Source organism: Otolemur garnettii, unplaced genomic scaffold (assembly GCF_000181295.1).
Source record: "Otolemur garnettii isolate 467f Iridium unplaced genomic scaffold, OtoGar3 scaffold00024, whole genome shotgun sequence".
Lineage (NCBI taxonomy): Eukaryota > Metazoa > Chordata > Mammalia > Primates > Galagidae > Otolemur > Otolemur garnettii.
Genome location: NW_003852419.1, coordinates 1,725,502 through 1,748,457, shown reverse-complemented (window position 1 = coordinate 1,748,457; position 22,956 = coordinate 1,725,502). Strand labels below are relative to the sequence as shown.

At 42.6% G+C, this 22,956-nt stretch overlaps 1 protein-coding gene and 1 pseudogene across 4 annotated transcripts in view; one reads left to right on the top strand and one right to left on the bottom strand.

The window, feature by feature from the left end:
• Positions 1-22,956, top strand: part of THADA (THADA, armadillo repeat containing) — a 331,550-nt gene that overhangs the window by 269,503 nt on the left and 39,091 nt on the right. For all 3 annotated transcript variants that reach the window (XM_023512128.1, XM_023512127.1, XM_023512129.1), the window contains 5 exons: positions 11,757-12,136; positions 12,751-12,869; positions 13,196-13,268; positions 16,177-16,330; positions 19,500-19,631. In XM_023512128.1, coding sequence (XP_023367896.1) covers positions 11,757-12,136; positions 12,751-12,869; positions 13,196-13,268; positions 16,177-16,330; positions 19,500-19,631 — 858 coding nt within the window. The remainder of the gene's footprint in view (positions 1-11,756; positions 12,137-12,750; positions 12,870-13,195; positions 13,269-16,176; positions 16,331-19,499; positions 19,632-22,956) is intronic.
• Positions 1-22,956, bottom strand: part of LOC100965177 — a 48,780-nt pseudogene that overhangs the window by 6,460 nt on the left and 19,364 nt on the right. The window lies entirely within an intron of this gene.

Here is a 22,956-nt window from a genome sequence, read left to right as displayed (position 1 = left end):
TTTTGAGCCTATTCTAGACATTTTATATAAATGGAATCATACTTTTGTAGCCTTGTGTACCCAGATTCTGTCATTTAACGTTTTCAAGCTTTGTCCATCTTGTTCCCTTTATTTTTTAAGACTGAATAATATTCCCCTATATAGATATTAACGTTTTGTTTGTCCACTCGTCAGCTGATAGACATTTAGGTTGTTTCCACTTTATGGCCATTATGAGTAAGCCTGCTGTGAAATTTCATGAGCAAATTTTTGGGGAGACCTGTGTTTTCTGTTCTCTTGGATATTTACCTAGGAGTTTAAATTGAAAGGAGTTGACATCTGGGCTATATGCCAACTCTAAGTTTAAGTTTTTGAGGAATTGCTAAACCATTTCCTAAAAGGGAATACTATTCTTACATTTCTACCAGCACTATATGAAGTTTCTAATTTTTCCGCATCCTACCAACACTTGTTATCATCCAGCTGATTCATTATCCCATCATAGTATATGTGAAATAGGAGTAGCTCACTGTGCTTTTGATTGGCATTTACCTAATGACTAATGATATTCAGCATCTTTTCTAGTACTAATCGGCCATTTGTATATCTTTGGAGAAATGTTTGTTTGGATCCTTTGCTCATTTTTAAGTGGGTTCTATGTCTTTTTATTCTGGAGTTGTAAGAGTTTTATGTGTTCTAATTATTAATTACTTATAAAGTGCACAATTGGTAAATTTTTTCTCCTGTTCTATGTGTTAACTTTTTGCCTTCTTGATAATACCTTTTTTACCTCTTTTTCTTTTTTCATTTTTTAAACTCCTCTTACTACACCTATCATTCCCAAGATAATATCCTTTGATGGACAAAAGTTTTTAGTTTTGATGAAGTCCAGCGTATCTGTTTTTACTGTGGTTGCTTAATGCGTTTGATGTCATGTCTAAGAACTATTGCCTTATCCAAAATCAAATATTTATACCCATGTTTTCCTCAAGAAGTTTTATAGTTTTAGCTCTTATGTCTGTGATCTATTTTGGGCTAATTTTTATATTTTGTGTGAGGTACAAGTCCAACCTCATTCTTTTATCTATGTTATTATCTCTTTGTTCTAGTACCATTTGTTCAAAAGACTATTCTTTCTCCATTGAATTGTCTTGACACCCTTGTGAAAAATTAAGTTGGCCAGGGTGGTGCCCGTAGTTGTGTGTAGGGTGCCAGCCACACGCACCAAGGCTGGCGGGTTCGAACCTGGCCTGGGCCAGCTAAAACAACAAAAAACAAACAAATATAGCCAGGTAGGTACCTGTAGTCCCAGCTACTTGGGAGGCTGAGGCAAGAGAATCACTTAAGCCCAAGAGTTGGAGGTTGCTGTGAGCTGTGACACCAGGGTACTCTACCGAGGGCAACATAGTAAGACTCTGTCTCAAAAAAAAAAAAGACAGAAAATAAAACAAATGAACATTTTTTTAAATTATGGGTTTGTTTCTTTTGTTTGTTTGTTTTTGAGACAGTGTCTTGCTCTTTTGCTCCAGCTAGAGTACAGTGACATCATTATAACACACTGTAGAATTAAACTCCTGGCCTGGACTCTAGCTATCCTTCTGCCTAGGCCTCCCTAGAAGCTGGGAGCTGATGCCACCTAACCCAGCTGATTTTTTATTTTTTTATTTTTTGTAGGGATGGGGTCTCACTGTGTTGCTCAGGCTGGTCTTAAACTCCTGGTTTCAAACAATCCTCCTGCCCTGCATCAGCCCCACACTGCATTGCCCAGCTAATTTGTGTATTTTTTGTAAAGACAAGGTCTTGCCATGTTGCTTAGGTTGGTCTCAAGCTCCTGACCTCAAGTGATCCTCCCCACCCACAAAGTGCTGGGATTACAGACTTGAGCTACCACGTCCAGGCTTTTTTGCATCTGTGCTCTTTGTGCCCCAATTAAGGAACCCTTGCCTACCAGGGTCACAAAGATGTTCTCTCATGTTATCTTCTAAAGTTTTACAGTCTTAGGTTTTACATTTAGATCTATAATCAACCTGAGTTAATTTTCAAGTGGGTCTTGAGATAATTTTTCTCTTTTTTATTTTTTTGCAAAAAGATTGTCACTTGTTTCAGCATCCTTGTTTCTCTGTTTCTTCCATTTTTTCCTTTCTTTCTGGGATTCCACTAACACACACATTACATTGTTGGAAGTTGTCGCACAGATCACTGATGCTGACTTTCATCCTTTTCATTCTTTTTTTAAAATCAGTGTTTCATTTTGTGTCTCCAAATTCACTAACCTTTTCTAGTGTTCATTATGTTAATTTTATCCAGTGAATTGTTTAATTTCAGATACTGTATTGTTCATCTCTAGAAGTTTAATTTGTGTCCTTTTTTTAGCTTTTTATATCTCTTTATCATATTCAGTTTCCCTCTAGATCCTTTTCTTTTAAATTCAGTAATTTTATTTTTTGTATAATTTTGTAAATGATATTTCACTTACTTCAGTTTTAATTTTTTTTTCCCCTCTAGATCCTTAACTATATGCAGCATTATTTTTCTTATTTGGAGACAGAGTCTCACTCTGTGCCCTGGGTAGAATGCCATTTTGTCATAGCTCACAGCAACCTCAAACTCTTGGGCTCACATGATCCTCTTGTCTCAGCCTCCCAAATAGCTGGGACTATAGACACCCACCACAATACCTGGTGGGCGTTGAGACTGAGGGAGGGTTGTCTCTCTCTTGCTGGTCTTGAACTCCTGGCCCCAGCAATCCTCCATCTTGGCCTCCCAAAGTGCTAGGATTACAGGTGTAATGGTCTAAGCTTACTGCTGTTATCCAAAGTTAGAAGAGCCACTGCACCCAGCCAGATGATCTTTATTTTATGTTTGGGGGTGTTAGATTTTGTTTTATGCCTTTAAAATGTTGGACTTTGTTTTGGCACAAAGTTGGGTTGCTTAGAATGAGTTACATTCTTCCAAGACTTGCTTTTAATTTAAGCTTTGTTCTGGTGGGTTCGGTCTGAAGAATAGCCTTCGGCTTAGGGCATGTATAGAGCCCCACTAACAAGACAGTATCCTTTTGAGGTCTCTACATGATCCCTCATGTATTACAAGGTCTCTACTTGGGAGATTACAAACTATTGCAAGCATAAGCGAGTTTCAGGAATTGTTCAGCCCATTGATTTCTCGCTGTTCTTTCCCCAGCCTCATGGGGACATGATACATGTGCTGATGAGTATTCAGTCAAAAAATTTAAGGGGTCCCTTGACATCCATCCTGTAGCTCTCTCACTGCAGTTTTGTCCTCTCCCATATTGTGACCAATAAATTTCAACTGCTTCAGTCTTCCAAGTACTGATCTCTCCTCTTTTCAACTGAAAAGACCTCTGACCTCTGGTTCTCCTTTCTGTGTTGGAGCTTGGAAGTTACTTCATGGCAGTAAGCTTGAAAAATTGTAAGGTTTACCTTGTTTGTTTCCTTCTCTCAGGATCCTTATTCCTGCACTGCCCACGTCCAGTGTTTTAAAACAATCATATCATATATTTCATCCAGTTTTTTAGTTATTTATGATGGAAGGGCAATGGTCCAAGCTTACTGCAGTTGTCTAAGGGTGAAAGAGAAGCCCCAAGTCCTTTGTGGGTTGGAGTTTAAATTAAACAAGGTCACAGTGGGAAGAATTTCTGATTGCCAGTCCTGTCCTTCAGAGCTATTCACTGAAAGAACCAAAAGTAGTATATTGCTTAGAAATAACTATGTTTGTATCTTTGGGTTGTCATGTGTTTATCCACAGTGTTTCCTGACTTCCTCCCTGTGTTGGGCAAGGGCTAGGATGGGAGGGTGGGTGGAGGCAAGAAGTAAAAGCTGCTGGTCCCACCCAGTGCCTGATGAGCTCCCTTAAGCCTTCCCAAATCCTTCAGTGCTCTTCTGACTCTGCGGTCTCCGGAGCCAGAAAGGCCAGATTTTTACATTATGGGTCAGCAGAATAGTCTTCAAATAATAGTCTCAAAATAACATTCTCCTTCCTCAGCAGCAGATGAGGAATCCTGTCCTTAAAAATTGCATGCCTTTGAGAATATGCTAGGGGCAAAGGAAAGAGGAAATATTTTCCAAGGGGTGTGTGTGATGGGAGCCACACCTGTGTAAGCAGGATGACGGGGTGTAGAGAACTATCAATAGAAGCAAAAGTAGGCAAGAAATAAACAACCAGTACCAATTCAGGGTGAGACGAAGTTAGTTTCCAAATCCCTCCACCAGGTTAGTGGACGTGTTTGTAAGTAGAAGAGCCCCTGGGGTCAGGGTTACAGTTTACTGGGAGGGGCAGAGGATTAAATAGAAGAATGGAATTTCCCTTCGATAAGGAGAAGCCAAGATTTATTAAATCAGTTTATTTTTTGTTGATGTAGTTCCTATGGTTTCCTTTTCTCTACAAATATAATTTTTTTTTTAACTGAGAAATTACATAACAGGACACCAGCATTCAAAGTGTACAAATTATCATCTGTGGCTATTTTTAGAGCCAGTTTACCCACCATTTGCAGATAAAAACTTTGTTGGATCTGATTATAAAGTTTGGACCAGAGCTGGAATTCTTTGAAATAGAAAGACCAGGCCATCTCCCTATAACATGGAAAGTCTGTATTTTCTTGCCCCCTTCTTTTTTAAGGAGGATGGAGATGCTGGAAGAAGGGGGGGATAGAAGAAGCATGTCTGCAAACTTTTCTTAAACATTGGAAAATACAAAGCTTTTATAATCATGAAAAAAAAGGTCTTCATCTGTTCATTCAATTCAGAGGGAACAGCATGGGCAAGGCTAGGCAGAATAAAGACTCAGGAGCAAGTGACCCTTGATAGTGGCACAGCTCATAGCAACTTCAAACTCTTGGGCTCATCACGTTTTGCACAGTAATCCCCAAAATGACTTATTTTGTAGTTGGCGTTTTTAGTCCTGAGGAAGATCCTTCCTACTTCATGGATACTGATTACTGCTTATAAGTAGAAGTTTGCTGTGATTCCTGGGGCTATTGCCTCCCCAACAGCCATCTTTTCTGGGACCAAAAACATTTGGTCACTCTGGGCCTTGCACTTCTTCTTTCTCACTTTTCTTATTTTAGCTAGTTCAGCACAAGACTATCAGGCTTTCTGGATGATGAGTGACGCAAATAAAGGCCGGGAACTATGTAATGTTCAGGAGCTCTTTGGTTGAGCACTAGATGAAGGGGTTGACTTATGATTAGGGGCTATGGTGTACAAAAGTAAATAATATTAAACACTAGAATTACACACATTCAGCATGGCAAGATGTTTACACTAGGAGAAGTACAGATGATCTCAGATGATCTGAGACAGAGGCTCTTAAAGTGTGGTCCCTGCACCGGCAGCTTCAGCATTACCTAGGAATTTTAGAAAATGTGACAGCTAAAGTTTGAGAGCCATTGGTCTGAGTTAACAGCACAAACACTCTCTGGGACGTTGCACAGCCGTTGGAATGCCAGGTGAAACTGCTCTCTCTCGCTCTCTCTCTCCTTTTTCTTGCTAAAACTGCTGTCTCTGAACTAGTATTTCCTCCCTCTCTCTCTCTCTGTCACATGAGTACTTAGAGTACTCTTTTTTTTTGAGACATAGTCTAAAGCTGTTGCCCTGGGATTGAGTGTCATGGCGTCATGGTTCACAGCAACCTCCAGCTTGGGCTCAAGAAGAGACAGGATCTTGCTTTTGCTCAGGCTGGTCTCGAACTCATGAGCTCAAGCAATCACCTGCCTTGGCCTCCCAGAGTGCTAGGATTACAGGCATGAGCCACCATGCCTGGCCTAGAGTACATTTAAATTCACTTAAATTATTTTCTTTTCCAGATACAGCTGAGGTGGGCAAGATCACCTAAATTAAATGCTCTTAGGATGTAACTCTACTATATTCATAATTTTATGGTAATGACATCATCCATGTTTTTTTCAAAATACTCTTTTTAAAGCTGTTTAGATTAATATGCATCTTTTAAAGATTATATATATATATTTTAAAAGATTGTAATAAACCTGTTAAGTGTAGCTCTGAAGATCAAAGGTGGATGACTCATAGGCCTTTCTTTGGGGTTATGCTCCTCTAGGGAGTTGACAAGACTTCCCTAACTAATAAAATAAAGCATGTTAAGTAAGACACCACTGTCCTTGCTCAGGGTACGTGCTGCTGTTAATCCTCTTTCAGCAGCCTGGTCAAAGTTAGCACCTTACTTTGGTTAGTTAGGGAGTGGCCATTTTAAGATCCAAAGTTAAAGATCACTATTTAGATTACAGACAACATGGAAATCTCCAACATGCTGAGTAACTGAGAACTACTAAGATAACATGCGTGAGATTACCAGGGGAAATTGTGTGAATGGACCACTGGGCTCCTTCACAGACACTGCTCAGTATTATGAGGAACTCACAAAGTTCCTTTGGTTTCTTCCTTGGAAATCTCTGTTCATGATAGTCATGCCATCCAAACAGGAAGTTTCTATCAGCTTCTCCAAAGCTGTGTTTCCCTAGTGCTACTCCAGGAGTCCTCAGACTTTTTAACCTGGGGGCCAGTTCACTGTCGCTCAGACCGTTGGAGGGCTGGACTGTGTGCCCCAGACGAGTCAGCTGCTAAGCAGGCAGCACCGGCAAAAACACTTGGTGGGCCAGATAAATGTCCTAGGCTGGCCACATGTGGCCCGTGGGCCATAGTTTGAGGACGCCTGTTCCCTGGGGATGTTTTCACCAGTCTGGGGCACAATGAAAATAACAGTAAAACGGTACTATGGCAAATTTTCTTAAAGCCAAATTAAAGAATTGTCCTTTATGATGACACTATGATTTCCTTCCTTTCTGGTGGTAAGATAGCCTTTCTTTCATGAAATAATAGATAGTAGTTTTTTAACATCCTTTGCAAAATAAAAAGTTGGCAGCTTATACCAGTTCACCACATTGTTTGTGACATTTTATTAGGAATTATTTCTCCAAGAACCAGGATATAGCAGAGTTGGAATTATTATCCTTCCATGTGAATCCAGCCATTCCCTAGAAGGCTAGAAATATACTTGCCCTGAAGAAGGCGAGTTAATTCCAAAAATGAAATCAAATTGTATGTTTACAATCAGTCACACACATCCTTGAGTGGCTGAAATGACTGTACTGGGGGGAACATGCAAAGACTTTCCAAACAGAGAGGGCAGGAAAAAGCTCCAAACAATAAGAGTTTGCAGAAATCATTCTAACTTATGAAAAATAGGATGGGGCTATTAAAGCAGAGACTTGATTCTTTTTTTTTGAGACAGAGTCTCACTTTGTCACCCTCAGTAGAATGTCAGTGGTATCACAGCTCATAGCAACTTCAAACTCTTGGGCTCAAGTGATTCTCTTGCCTCAGCCTCCCGAGTAGCTGGGACTACAGGTGCCTGCCACAATGCCTGGCTTTTCTTAGACACAGCATCTGGCTCTTGCTCAGGCTGGTCTCAAACTCCTGACCTCCAGCAATCCACCCATCTCAGCCTCCCAGAGTGCTCAGATTACAGGCATGAGCCACTGCGCCTGGCCGAGACTTGGATTCATTCGGCTCTCCAAGAAAAAAGAAAACCAAAGCAATCAAAACAGATATTCCAAGTAGAAAAGTTAAGGTTTAAAAATTACACTCCGTGAGAGTAGAGGGCTTCTAAACTTCAGACTTAGGAACTAATTTTGGTTCTTTGTGTCCTGCAGACAAAAAACATTCATTGAAATGAAAATACATATGTTGATCTAAACTTTGAAATAGATTTGGTATGGAAAGACAAACACTTCTTCACCAGGGAGCGACCCATCCTGGGTGTGAAAACCATTTGACGAACTCTGCCTGCAGTAATCTGTAGATTCACTAAAACAGTAGCTGCAAAACTTGGAAAAACTTTAATAAGTCACTTTAAAGTTTAAAGTATTGAAGTGACTCTTTAATAAGATCACTTTAAAGCGATCTTCAGTCACTTTATCTTCAAATATTCACTAAAGTGATCCCCGTATTCTGAAAACCACTGCCTTTTAGTCACTTTAAAATCAGACTGCCAGGACTCTCAGAAATGTGGTCCCAGGTGTCCCCTGACATAAGTGTTTTTCTAAAGCTGTCAGATGAATTCAGTATGCTTTGTGGGCTGAGAACCACTGTGCGATAGGAGAGCAACCGAGGAAAGTCACTGCAGCAGCTTGTGTTGACGTGTCGGGCATTTCTACCCCCACTTTAGGGGGGTAGAGTCACCCTCTCTCTGCTTACCGAGAGGGAGTAGTTCCTGTGGTCCCCACCAGATAGGAGCTTCATAAGACTGAGCCTGGTCTTTCTAACTCACTCCTACTGGTACATTGGAGCCCTAGGACAGAACCTGTGCTTAGTGAGCCAGCGCTCACGTTGTTGAAGGCTGCCTGCCAGGGCCCTTTATAGTGCTTAGTGATTATTTTGAATTATTGATCATTTTCTGTCTTTTGGTGGTTTGGGGGTTTTGTTTGTGTTTTTTTTGGTTTTTCAGTAAGAGAAAGTGGGGTGTGATCAATTTTTTAGTTGTTTACCTAGTACTAGGAAGTACTAGGCTAGAACTGACTGCTCTCGGCTTGAAACTCCCAACTGCTCAGCCTATAAACCCCAGTGACAGTTGGCACTTGGGGTGGTTCACAGGTGGGGCATGTAGAATTACCTGCCAGCTTCTTCTTTTTTTTAATTTTTAATTTTTTTTAAATTTTTTTAATTTTTATTCTTGGCTTGGCACCTGTGGCTCAAGTGGCTAAGGCGCCAGCCACATACACCTAAGGTGGTGGGTTTGAATCCAGCCCGGGCCTGCCAAACAACAATGACAGCTGCAACCAAAAAAATAGCTGGGCGTTGTGGTGGGCGCCTGTGATCCCAGCTACTTGGGAGGCTGAGGCAGGAGACTCGCTTGAGCCCAGGAGTTGGAGGTTGCTGTGAACTGTGATGCCACGGCACTCTACCCAGAGTGACAACTTAAGGCTCTGTCTCAAAAATGAAAAAAGATTTTTTTATTTTTGAGACAGAGTTTCACTTATTAACCCTCATAGAGTGCTATAAAGTCACAGCTCACAGCAACCTCTAACTCCTTGGGCTTAGGCGATTCTCTTGCCTCACCCAGCTACTTACGATTATAGTTATCTGTGCCCAACTTGAAACCAGCTGAATCAGAATCTACAGGAGTGGGATTCAGGCATGTGTGGTTTTAATAACCTTGGTTATTACCTTACTTAAGGGCAGTGGTTTTCAGAATACGGGGATCAGCACCAGCAGCTTCACCTGTGAGCGTTAATCAATGCAGATTATCAGCCCTCACCCCAGACCTCCTGGATCAGAAACTCAGGGTGAGGCCTAGGTGGCTCTCTGTGGTTTAACAAGCCCTCCAGGGGATTCTGATGCACACTCCATTTGAGAAGCTCTGCTTCAGGCCATCTTGTTGGGTCTTAACTGCTGTACAACAGAGCATATTTTTTCCAAGTAGTAGTTTGGAGAAAGTGCCTAAGTGAACAACACTTTATAACTTTCTACCTTTTGGCTCAAACCTAACCTCTTTTTCTCCTCCACTGTTGACACATTAATGCAGCAAGCCTACAGGAAGGTCTCCCTGTGTCTGGCCTTTCCTAAGTCTTTGCCCTTTTCTCTCCTCTTCCAGTCAGGCACCTGGAGACCATAGTACTGTGGTCTTCACTTTACTAAACTGTAGCAGGATTAGGTATTTTTAGTTATCGAAAATAGAGATGACTAGAAGATTGAGGATCCTGACTACCTGGGGCTTCCCTGGGGCTTTATGAAGGTGACCACCTCCTGTTCAGGAGGGACTTGAGTGGAGTCTGAGTTAAGAGCAGAGGGGTGTCTCCAAGTGCAGGTGGGGCTGGTCGCCATGGAATGCCATCATACCACAGACCTAGTCCAGTCCCTGGTTTGCCTCCCGGGACAGACTTCTTTTTGAACCTTTGATACATTACATGAATATTCTGTATTTTTAATTCCTGGATTATTGCAAGGTTATACAATTTTTCAATTTTAAATGAGCTTTTCCAAGTTTTTGCCTTAATGTTTTACATTTCCACTTTGTTTATGTTAGTTTTCTACAAGTCAGCAGGGTTCACGGAGTTATAATGAGATGATGAATATCAAAATACTTTATAAGCCCATAAAATGCTTCTAACTTAAATGCTGTCTGATAAGCCACTCCAGAAGAAACCGGTCTCCCTGCCTCTAATATTGCCCCTCAGCAATAAGAGCACTTCAGCAAAAACATGACGCTGACCTTGTTACTTAAAATAACTCCTCAGTGTCATTCTCTTGCCTACAGAAGAACGTCTAAGCTCTTTCTCATTGTCTAGTCTGTGCTGTCTGTGTCCTGGCCTCATTTCTTCCTTCTCTAGCCTTCCCCACCTCAGATTTTCTGCTTTAGTGATACGATAACAGGTGGCTCATAGTTACCCACATGGACATTCTGCTCCTTGCCTTCACTGAGCCCTTGCTCAGGTGGCTCCTCTGCCTTTGGTGGTTCCAACACGTTCTCACCTTGCTTCCCCATTAAGACTCAGCTTATTGTTTATACCACTGTGTTGACTGGTATTATTTGTTCATGCGTTTCTCCTTCTCAAACCACAAACTTTTTATTTAGCTCCTAGCATATAGTAAGCAGGCCAGGTAGTAAGTTTTTTGATCTGAACTAAGAATTCAAAAAGATCTCAGCAACTAAAAGACAGACCATGGAACTTAACAGGGAGAAAAAAATTAACGGTATACTTGGATTTAAAACAAACAAAACAAGTCTCAACTTAAGTATTGAGTAAAGGAGGGAGAAAAATGACTCACCACCATCAGTAGATCATGTTAAAAAAAAAAAAAGAAAAGAAGGGCTGTGGTTTCGATTGACTTTATGCTTTGTGTGAGTCAACAGTGTAATGCAACTCCAGTAACCTAGTGTTCAGGACAGGGAAAGTAATAGTCTTCCTGGCCAAACTGCAGAAGCGTCATGACCCATTCTATGGGCCTGCTTTAAGAGAGGGTGAGGATGTGAAAAGGAAAGCAGCTAGAGTAATGAGAGAAGGTGAACCTTACCCTTTGGGGAAGGAAATGGGGGTGTTTCATCTGGAGAAGACATAGGGGACACAATAATTGTTTTTTCAGGTTAATAAGAGGGTACAAACAACTAGGTTACAATGTTTGCATTTGATCCCTCTTGTAGTTGTGTCCTATACCCAAGAGGTGTGCCACATACCCTTACATTGGTGACACAATAATTGTAACCAGATGCCTAAAGAGCTTTTATTGGACTCCTCAAAATGCAGTATTAGACCAAAGAGTGGAAACTCCAAAAAAGAACTTTGTGACAAATAGATCTACCAACAGTGGAATAAGCTATCTCATGGGCTCCAGGTCACGGTGGGGTTCAACCAGTATCCTCCAGGAAGAGATATTGTAGAAATGATTTGAACTCCTGAAGGAAGTGTGGACGAGGTATCTTTTTCTCCTGGTCAACTTTGGGGCTCAGTAACTTAAGAGGTCACTAAATTTATATATATTTAGTGTCCTGGAAGATTTCTGATAGTAATGCCTTTGTTCCCCTGGGGGGGGTGGATTATGAATAACCTAAATAGAAATTATTTCTGGGCCAGAAGTCTGAACCTTAGTGGGCTAGTCAGTTATTATACTGTTTGTCTGACATCTACTTAGGAAAGACATCTGATGGTTTCAGAGCATTCAGAGCCTAACGTTCTGCCATGTCCTTTGTGGGAAAGTTGAATAAAGTGATGCCTCTTTCCCTTTGCTTTCTTTGCTTTTTAGTTCTGGAAAGTCTTGGCTTCTGGGATGACATCAGAGGAATTATCTCAGAATCAGAGCTGGTAACAGGATTTCCCTGTACCTTCAAGGTGCCAGGCCTGCCCCAGTACCTCCAGAGCCTCACCAGACTAGCCATTGCTGCAGTGTGGGCAGTGGTGGCCAAAAGTGGAGAGCAGACAAGGGATGTTCCCATCTCCTTCCCTCAGCTGTTGGAATCCACCTTCCCTGAAGTGCGCTTACTGACCCTGGAAGCCCTGTTGGACAGGTTCTCATTAGCAGCCTCTGGATCAGGAGAGAAGGGACTGCTGCCCTTGCTGTGCAACATGGGAGAGAAGTTCTTGCTTTTGGCAATGAAGGAAAATCACCCAGAATGTTTCTGCAAGGTAAAGTCTGACGTATTAACCATCCCCTTTCACTCCCCACGTTCTTGGGTGACCCACCAGAATGGTAGGATGATGAAGGTAAGATTGGGTTTGGGCGCTCCAGGGACATTAGCAAGTAGATTGAGCATCCAAAGAATAAGGGCTGTCTTTGTATGGCGCTTGGCATGGCTTCATGCATAAAAGGGCACTGAGGAAAGCCTCTGATGATAGAGGTATTAATGGCAGAGATTAACCAAAGGCAGAGCAAGCCACTCCAGGATGTTTAGGAAACAGATCATTGAAAATTACCTGTATGTGTCAGAGGGAGTCTTTGCTGACATGGCTGTTTGTGAGCAGATGGCCACATAGAAAGCATAGTCAAAAAGAAGGAGCACTGGCCTAAGAGTATGGGCATTTGGCTCTGATCCCAAGTCTCTAGGGACTTCTGGCCAATCATTGATCTACCCTAACTCAGTCTCCCAAAGGTATAACAAGGGAAATAAGAAGTCGGTGGGGCCTTTTGAAAGACAGAGCCACTTAGTGGTACAAGTGAATTTTATTTAGCATATGGACACTTTTCCCTGAGTCTTTCTTTCTTTTTTTTTTTTTCTTCTTAATGGATTTGGTTCATACAGATACTGAAAATTCTGCATTGCATGGACCCTAGTGAATGGCTTCCCCAGACGGAGCGCTGTGTGCATCTAACCCCAAAGGAGTTCTTGATTTGGACAATGGATATTGCTTCTAATGAAAGGTTTGCCCTCAGTGTTCCCTGTACACTCTTGGTAGGATATATGGTTTCATTGTCATTAATGGCACACAATCCAGGCTCTGGGACTCAGGGCCTGGACTGCATTCAGGGCTTCAGCCTAGGAGCTGTGTTCTAACTCAAGCATTGGAATGATGTCAGAGTTTCATTCTAATAACCAAAAGGTAATCACTTCTGAAGGCATTTATATAACAAGGAGGTAGAGATTCCCAGTGTTCATATATGCATGGATTATAGACTATCTGCAAAAGCGATCTGTTATAAAATATGTTTCATTTTATTTTGTGTGTTTTTCTGCTTGCTTTTTCTAGATCTGAAATTCACAGCGTAGCTTTGAGGCTTGCATCCAAAGTGATTGCCCATCACATGCAGACACATGCAGAGGTAAGGCTGGGTCTGTTCCTGTTCAGGGGTCTGGGTTTTGTGCTCTCTTTTTCCCAGAAGGTGTCAGTAAAACTGAAGTGTCTCAGCAGGCAGAATCACTGAGACGTGTATATATAGCCTCTACAAAATTATTGTTTTTGTTGGTTTTTCACTTTGAGTGTAAATTGGGAAGACTTTTTTTGAGCACCACCTTTTTTTTTCTCTTATTTTGAGCATTTTTGATTAGCATCCCTGAGGGTAACACAACCTCTCTCCCAACACCCATGCCCAAACCTCTTGTTTTTTCTCCATTTTTCTAGCTAGATTCCTTATTTAAAGAAGAAAAACCAAGTCAATCCCAAGAATATTTAGGATTTCAACCTAGTGAACTAAGTATGAAAATATATTGCTATGGCTTAAATGTTCCCCCAGAATGTGGTCCAGCTGCCTGTGGATGGAGGCCCAGATGTGACCCACCTGTTTTTAATGTCCTTTGGGGGTGAGGTGGAACTAAAATAAGAAAAGCAGCTTCCTGGGAAGATGGCTTAAGACAGACACATACATACTCAGGTGCATGTCAGAAAGATAGGGCCCTCACAGGATTCTCAGCAGAAGGCAGCCAATACCACTGGAAAATTACCTGAAGGTCTTGGTTATACTACTATACTGTTATGGTGGTGGCATGACATTATAGACTTCTGGGTTCTTACCATAAACCTAGCCTTGAGATAGATACTGAAGGTACAAAGATGAACAGAGACCAGAGGCACAGTCTAATGAAAGAAAGGGGGCACCATGTAATTACATGGACTGTAGGAATCCAAAGGAGGGATGGAATGTTTGAGCACTGAGGAAAACATGATAGAGATGGGGCTGGCCTTGGGTAAAACCAGAGAATTAACAAGCGTATGGTTTTCTTGATCTGTCATTCAAAGGCAGACCAGAGGACCAAACCTAGGAGATCACTAAGAGATACAAAAAGCCAAAAAAAGGTCAGATGGGGTGGGAGAAGTATAGGAAAGGAGATGATTTGCTAAAAACCTGTAGCCTAGAGAAAAACACAAAGTTCTAAGAAAGTAGTCACAAGGCAGCCTAACAAGCCTACCGAAGCATCATTCCTACTTAAAGCTGCTTTTGGCCACTCGTCATGTGCATTTTAAAGGCACTATTTTTTTGGTGAAACAGAGTCTCACTTTGTCACCCCTGGTAAAGTGCCCTGGCACCATAGCACACATCAACCATTAACTCTTGGGCTCAAACAATTCTCTTGCCTCAGCCCCCTGAGTAGCTGGGACTATAGGCATCTGCCACAACACTTGGCTATTTTTAGAGACGGGGTCTGGCTCTAGCTCAGGCTGGTCTCAAACTCCTGAGCTCAGGCAATCAACCCCCTCGGCCTCCCCAAGTGCTGGGATTACAGGCGTGAGCCACTGCACCCGCCTCACTACTTGTTACTTGAATAAGTGAATTTTAATGAAACTTGAGGGTTTTCCAGGGAGAAAACAAATCTAATAAAACTATAGAGAAACACACAAAAAGAAGCCTAGAGAGAACTGGGTTTCTTTGTGCATTAGAGTTATCATCTTCTTCAGGGTCTAAGATGCTCATCAGTCTAGTTCTGTGGCTGCCCAGAGGTGATTAGAGGAATCAGTAGTCACATTTGGAACATTAAAGACGTTCGGTTGATAGAGGAGGTAAAGTACATCTGTAACAACAGTACCCTTTCTAGAAAAAATGAAAACAGCGGAGTTTAAAAGATGGAAACAATCCAAATAGCCCTCAACTGATGAATGAGTAAACAAAATGTGGGAAAGCTGTACAGGGAATGAAGTAGTGACACATGCTATAGCATGAATAAACTTGAAAAGACCACGTACTGTATGATCCCAGTTATGAGAAATGTCCAGAACAGGCAAATTCAGAGACAGAAAGTAGGTTAGTGGATGTTTAGGCCCTAGGGGATGGAAAAGGACTCAGGGTTTGTGGTGATGAAAATGTTCTGAAATAGACTGGTGGTGATTGCACATATCTATCAATGTACTGGAATTCATTGAATTGTCCGCTTTAAATGGGTGGATTTTATGATATGTGAACTAATATATCTGTAAAGCTATTACTATTAAAAACAACAACAGGGCTTGTCTTAACAATGGTGTTAGTTAGATGCTACTTTAAATATTGTAACAGAAACTCATAAATACTGTGGTTTAAACCAGATAGCAGCAGTCCAAAGCACACACAGTGGCTTGACAGTGTTGAGTCATCAGGTTCTTCTCCTGTTTTGTTCTGCTGTCCTTAACATGTGGCTTCCATCTTACGGTCCCAGCTGGTTGTCCTGGCTCCCACAGTCTTGTACTTGTTCAGCTAGGACAGAGGAAACACAGAAAGTGCAGACCATGGGCACTTCCTAAGGCATGGCCTGGAAGTGCACAGATACCACTTGTAGCACCATCGTATTAGTCAGAACTTAATCACAGTTACTTCTAGATGCAAGGGAGGCTGGGAGATGTAGTCTTTAGCTAGGTGGCCATGGTCAGCCAAAAATCTGGGGTTCTGCTACTAACAATAAGAGGAATGTCTGGTTATTGGGAACTTAGAGTTATTATTGGCTGCTAGTCTTTCCCTACAAGTTTGGTCTTTATTGGCACCATCAAAAACATTACTTTTCTCATGACTTTATTTGCATCAGAAAAGACAAAAGGAACTTGCTCTCTAGTTAACTGAGACTCCACATTACTGAAAGATAAATCAGATTGTATTCTTCGGGCTTTTTTATTTCTCTCAGTTAGGATAGAAATACCTTCTTACGTGCTGAGGTAAGAGCTAATTTGCAGGCCGCTTTGGTATAGCTCATCCCTAATTCTGTGTCAGCTCATGGGTGCATCTTCTGCACTACCAATAAATACCTGTGTACGTTTTGTGCTTTCAGGACAGGGACTCAATAGCCCCTGAGCTGAAGCAGTGGGTTCAGCTGGTTGTCTTGTCCTGTGAAGACCCTCTCCCCACAGGGTCTAGACTAGCCGCTGCTGAAGTCCTTAACAGCACTGCACCATTTTTCCTCACCAACCCCCATCCTGTGCTTGGTAAGTGTGCTGGCGGGGTGGGGAGAGTTCATTATACTAAACTCACTAAAAGCATGAATAGAGATTCTAGGCTAAAAAAGATGGCCGCAGGCACCTTGCCTGCATATCTTTCAGAACTGTTCCTACCTTCTTAGCTCATACTCTGTAATCATTTTCACCAGCCTCTTAACCAGTCTCTTTTCTTTCAATCTTACCCCTGCTATTCTCCACAAAGCTTCTAAAGAACCTCTGTGATCTTTCTGAAATGCAAATCTGATCATTTCAATCTACTGTTTAAAACTTTTTTGTGGGTTCCTATTCCCTTTAGGATAAAATCTATTTTTTTCCTTTGTATTTCCTTCCTGAGATGACTAGAATAAAATCTAAATGCCCTTTAACATGGCTCATAAGGCCTTCCCATTCTGTCCCTGGCCCATCCCTCCTGCCTTATCAGCCACCACTTCCTCACACATGGACCCTATGCATCATCGGTAGGGAATCGTTTTCTAAACAGACCACTGCTTGACTGACTTCTGTTTATCTTTCAAGATTCAGCCTAACCATCCCCTCTTCCAGGAAACCTATTACAGTAATCTAGGTGAGAAATGAATGGGTCAGTTTGAGGCCAGTGCAGCAAGGAAGGGGAGAGGACCAGAGGACTAAGAGCAGAGGGTTACAAACTTTGGTCAGGCTTCTCCATTTTGCAGCATGTTTTCTGCGTGGCTTTGACTACTCTAACCTAGCTCATAACAGGCCAAATCTGTACAGAATAACTAGGAATTCCTTCTTTGTGAAACTGGGTCTTTGGCCAAAGTGATTGATTCCTAAATAATTGCTAATACTGGTTATAGCATTATAAGAAATAAGGAAGGGCTCGGCACATGTGGCTCCAGTGGCTAAGGCGCCAGCCACATACACCTAACGTGCCAGGTTTGAATCCAGCCCGGGCCTGCCAAACAACAATGACAGCTACAACCAAAAAATAGCCGGGCTGCAACCAAAAAATAGCCGGGCGTCATGGTGGGCGCCTGTAGTCCCAGCTACTTGGGAGGCTGAGGCAAGAGACTCACTTGAGTCCAGGAGTTAGAGGTTGCTGTGAGCTGTGATGCCACAGCACTCTATCCAGGGGGACAGCTTGAGGCTCTGTCTCAAAAAAAAAAAGAAATAAGGAAGGACACCAATGGTGGCTAATGGCCTACAAAAACATGAAAAATAAGTAGAGTGGACAGAAACAGAGGACAGAAGTGCATGGGGACAGTTTGAGTACAGAACAAAGTCATTTAAAGAGGTAAAGATCAGCCTCCCATGGTGGCTCACACCTGTAATCCTAGCACTTTGGGAGGCAATGGCAGGAAGATCTCTTTTTTTTGAGACAGAGCCTCAAGCTGTCACCCTGGGTAGAGTGCTGTGGCATCACAGCTCACAGCAACCTCCAATTCCTGGGCTCAAGCGATTCTTCTGCCTCCGCTTCCCAAGTAGCTGGGACTACAGGCGCCCACCGCAACGCCTGACTATTTTTTGGTTGCAGCCATTATTGTTTGGTGGGCCCAGGCTGGATTCAAACCCACCAGCTTAGGTGTATGTTGCTGGTGCCCTAGCCGCTTGAGCCACAGATGCCGAGCGGAAGATCTCTTGAGCTCAGGAGTTTGAGACCAGTCTGAGCAAAAGCGAAACCACATCTCTACTAAAAATAGAAAAATTAGCCAGGCATTGTGGTAGGCATCTGTAGCCCCAGCTACTTTGGGGGCTGAGGCAAGAGGATCACTTGAACCCAGAAGTTTGAGGTTGAGGTGAGCTAAGCTAAGGCCATAACACTCTAGCCTGGAGCAATAGAGTGAGACTCTATCTCAAAAAAAAAAAAAGAAAGAGAAAAACGGGGTAAGGATCTTAGGGGTATAAATGACCATATTAAAGAGAAAATATCAAGAAGGAAAGTATTGGACCCTAGAGAACAATTGAGTAAACTATAAAGCCAGATCTGTAACAAAAAGAAGAGAATGAAACCCCAAAGGGAGCTGTTGCTGTTCTTGGTATGACTAAAGTGTCAGTAACTGACATTAGTCCTCCACAGACAGATGAGGGAGAGGATAGACCAAGGGGAGTTCTTAGCACATTGAAAAGATGCTATACAGTGGTCTTCCATGGCCCTCCATTAACAGCCCTCCACAAGCCCCACCTGTACAAGAAGCATCCTTTCCGTGAAGCCCTGCTCACCTCTCACCTCTTCATAAAGTCTGTCTCAATTACGGCAGTCCATTGTGATCCCTCCCTATTTTGTGTCACAGACACACAGTTTTATTCTTTTTTTTTTTTTTTTTGTAGAGGCAGAGTGTTACTTTATCACCCTTGGTAGAGTGCCATGGTATCACATAGCTCATAGCAACCTTCAACTCTTGGGCTTAGGTTATTCTCTTGTCTCAGCCTCCCGAGCGTCTGGGACTACAGGCACCCACCACAATGCCCAGCTATTTTTTTGTTGCAGTTTGGCCAGGGCTGAGTTTGAACCTGCCACCCTTGGTATATGGGGCCGGTGCCCTACCCACTGAGCCACAGGCGCCACCCACACAGTTTTATTCTTGACGACTGGTTGCCTTGAGTTCGGACCTTACATTTCTTTCAGTTGATCAAAGGCAGATACTGTCCTTTCCTTTCCTGTTCGTCATCCATGGCAGCATCTAGCACAGGTTGAATAGACAGAGTCCATGTCCAGGGAGAAAGCAGTCAGATAGTAGGCCCCACATACTAGGGACATAGGCTAGTACCTTAATCATGGGCCCTTCCCCAGACTTGGTTCTTGCTCCCAAAGCACAATCTTCATTGGTATTTTGCCCTCAGAATTTGTAAGCTCAAACATGCAAATCAACACTGGGATAGTTTCCCAAAGGCACTCATAATGTATAAAGTTTCATTCTTGGGAATCATTCTCACTAGGGACTTGTCAGCTGGGCAGTAACTTCCAGAGGCCTTGCCTGTTGGCCTCCAGAACCCCTAGAAAAGGCATTTCCAAATCTGTCCCCTTAGGGCTTTCTCTTTTCTGGCCTTTTTTCTGACTCTTTGGTCTTGGAATACCCAGAAAAAAAAATGGCTGTTGGTCCCAGTGCTGTTGGTTCCACCAGCAATTTGAAGTAGTGTTTGCACTTGCTTTGTCAATTACATTCTAGTTGATTCAAATTCCTTTTGGTTTTCTTAGAGTTGCAGGATACGCTTGCTCTCTGGAGGTGTGTCCTCACTCTCTTGCAGAGTGAGGAACAAGCTGTCAGAGATGCAGCCACGGAAACTGTAACGACCGCCATGTCACAAGAAAACACCTGCCAGTCAACAGGTATTTTGTCCTTATCCTTTTGCATTGCCTTATTGCTCCAGGACAGGAGGTTGGCAGACTTATGTAATGAGCCAGATAGTGAATATTTCAGGCTTTCTTGTTCATTTGGTCACTGTCTCAATGCTGCCATTTAATGAGAAATCAGTCATAAATAATAGGTAAACAAATGGTCACAGCTTTGTTCCAATAAAACTTTATTTACAAAAATAGGCAGTTTCCCAGATTTGATCTGCTAGCCAAAGTTTGCTGACCCTTGCTCTAGGACATCCTAGAGAAAAATTCGTTTTGAAGGTAGAAATTTAATAAGCAGTGTTTGTATCTAAAAAATCAAATTCAAGCCAGATTCCTCAAATGCAAAGATCTTGTGTGGTGACACCCTTCTGACTAAGCAGCATCTCCCCAGGGGCTCTCTGTTCTGCCTGATTATTGATATTTAGAACTTCTGTGATATAGCTTGATTTTCTAATGCATATAATACAGATCTTTTGCTTTAGACTGAAAGGTAGCTATGGACTGAGAATTACCCCCTGATTTTTTGCTTTAGTCAGAAGTTAGGCAATTGACTCATCAGAATAATATTGTCTTGTGTTAACATCTCTCGAGGATATTAAGCAACTGATGGTAATTTTTCACATTCCTTTAGTTTACAAGGATTTTGTAGAATACTCTGCCAATATTTTTCTTTTTGGTATGTTCTGAGTTAATTATCACCATTGACGCTGGGCACAGTGGCTCAGACCTGTAATCCTAGCACTCAGGGAGTGGATTGCTGGTAGATTGCTTGAGTTCATGAGTTTGAGACCAGCCTGAGCAAGAACAAGACCCTGTCTGTACTAAATACAAAGAAACTTGCTGGTGTGTTCTGAGTTAATTATCACCATTGAGGCTGGGCACAGTGGCTAGACCTGTAATCTTAGCATTCAGGGAGTAGATTGCTGGTGGATTGCTTGAGCTCATGAGTTTGAGACCAGCCTCAGCAAGAGCAAGATCCTATCTGTACTCAAAACAAAGAAACTTGCTGGTCACTGTGGTGGACTTTTGTAGTCCCAGCTATTCAGGAGGCTGAGGCAAGATGATCATTTGAGCCCAGGAGTTTGAGGTTGCTGTGAGCTCTGATGCCATGGCACTCTACTGAGGGCACAGAGTAAGACTCTGTTTCAAAAAAAAATAGTCACCATTGAATATTGAATACCTTAAAAATACATGTTGTTCATTTATCCCCAAATCAGTGGTTCAGTAAATGCCACAGTGAAATAATATTATTAAATTATTTTAATATTTAATGACTTTGAAAAGTTGAAATTACAATAAAAAATTAATTTTCAGTTTTTCTCCAACGAAAGAACGTAAGAACTTTATGGGTTTGTGATTAGATGTTGTCGCTGAGGGCTACAGACAGAAAGAGCTTTGCTCCCAGACTGTCTCCTAACAATCAGCCTGCTGGAGGAACGTGGGAAATACAGCTGCATCCTGACGGGCCTAGGAAGGGTCTTGAGAATGGAACTGACCCAAATGAAGGGAAAGATGCAGCACAAATGAGAGCAGAACACTGAAGGTGGAAGGGAAAGCGGGAGCCAAAACCTGGAGTTAGGGAGAACTTGGAGGCTTGGCTGCTTATTGAGCAGCAGCAAGTCAATTTGTGTGGTCTGAACACAGTCCAGGGCCAGGCAATGGAGAGGAACAGGAGTACCCCCAGGCATGGTGTCTTTGAATGCCAAGCCAACCAACTTCTTTCTGTAGGTGACAAGAGCCTGGAGAAGGTTTAAACAAGGAGAGTGATGTTAGCAGAAATGTGTTTGAGGAGTCTTTCTGGCAGCAGAGTATGAGATGAACTGGGGCTGGGGCTGAATGACGGGCAGAGAGACCAGCTGGGGGTCTCACCCTCACTAGCTGCTGTCAGTGCTGGTAGGACGGGGAGGAGAAAATTGATCATGAGAGTGGGGGAGGTAGAATCAGCAGGGAGCTGCTGCTTGTAGGAGGTAGGAGAGAAGGGAAAGTATGAGATGTTTTCAGAGTTCCCAACATATAAGTTATCTAGGGAAAATACCTAGACGTGCCTCTGGCACTGATGTGAAACCTGGGCGGTGACATTTCAGGAAGTGAAACTGTTGAGAGTTAGGGAGGTACTCAGAGGCCACGAATCATTTTGATCTGGGACAAAGTATTCCTTAGGCCTTGGAGAGATCGGCAATGGAAACTGAGAGAGCAAAAGGAGAGCTTTATCTTCTGTGAGAACAGAATGAACTGTCTAGGCTCTGTCCTGCCCTCCCCAGAATATAGCACTGGTATTTTGGGAGCTCCAGTGCCCCTGAACAGGGGTAGTCATGGGTCCTGTGGACACCCGTAAAGAAAGAGGCCAAGCACTAAATCCAGTTATTCAGACTGCATCACCTCAACCATATTCTTCTGCACACAGTTGGTTTTAGATATAGGTTTGAGGTATGAATTACTTAATGATCCTAGAAGGCCTGGGGAAAGTAACTGGGTGTTTAGATGGCCTTCCCAAGGATGGATTTGCTGTCTACCTTTTTTGCCTGCTGGGGCCTCCTGCTGTCCTCATACATGAGCTTTACCCTCCAGGGTTCACCTGGAAGCATGAACTCACAGCCTGTGACCAACTAGCTCTGTGCAGCACCTGAAGCTCCCTCAGCCTCTTCAAGTATGAACTCCAACAGCAGGACCCTCTCTCCCCCTACTCCCCACCCCATATCAGCTACAGAGCCCACAGAAGGAATAGGAGAAGTGGTGTTTCTAGGACTTAAGAGTAAGGGATTGGAATTTATAGCTGGGATAAGAAAATGTATGGACCCGCCTCCACGTGAGGCCCCACCTTTCCCCTTTCCCTGCTCTGACTTGACCTTCAGTCTTGAATGCCCATGAAAGAGCTCTAGTTCAAAAGCAGGAGATACTCAAGGCCATCTCTGCAATTCCCTGCCCTCTTTGACTGAGCAGCTCACTCGTGTCTGTTTTATATACATCAGGATTTAATGTCAGATTTTATCTGAACAAAGGCCTCCATGTGAGGGAAAAACAACCTAGATAGTATTTAAATTTAAGTTACTAAATTTGGGTGATTTTCAAATTAGGCAGATGGAGTTCTGGGTGAGAACAGCAGAGGAGAAACCTATGAAGTGTGTACATACTTATGAAGCTGCTTTTGGAGGAAGAAATGATAAGAAAAACAAATGATACCTTGGGTGGGGAGAAAAACACCTAGTAGGCTAGAAGATGATCAGAATCCATGATTGGGGTTCTTCCACAGGCTCTCCTACAAGCAGGGATGTTTGGGCTTTCCTTTTTCTAGAGACCTTGACTCTGATGCAGG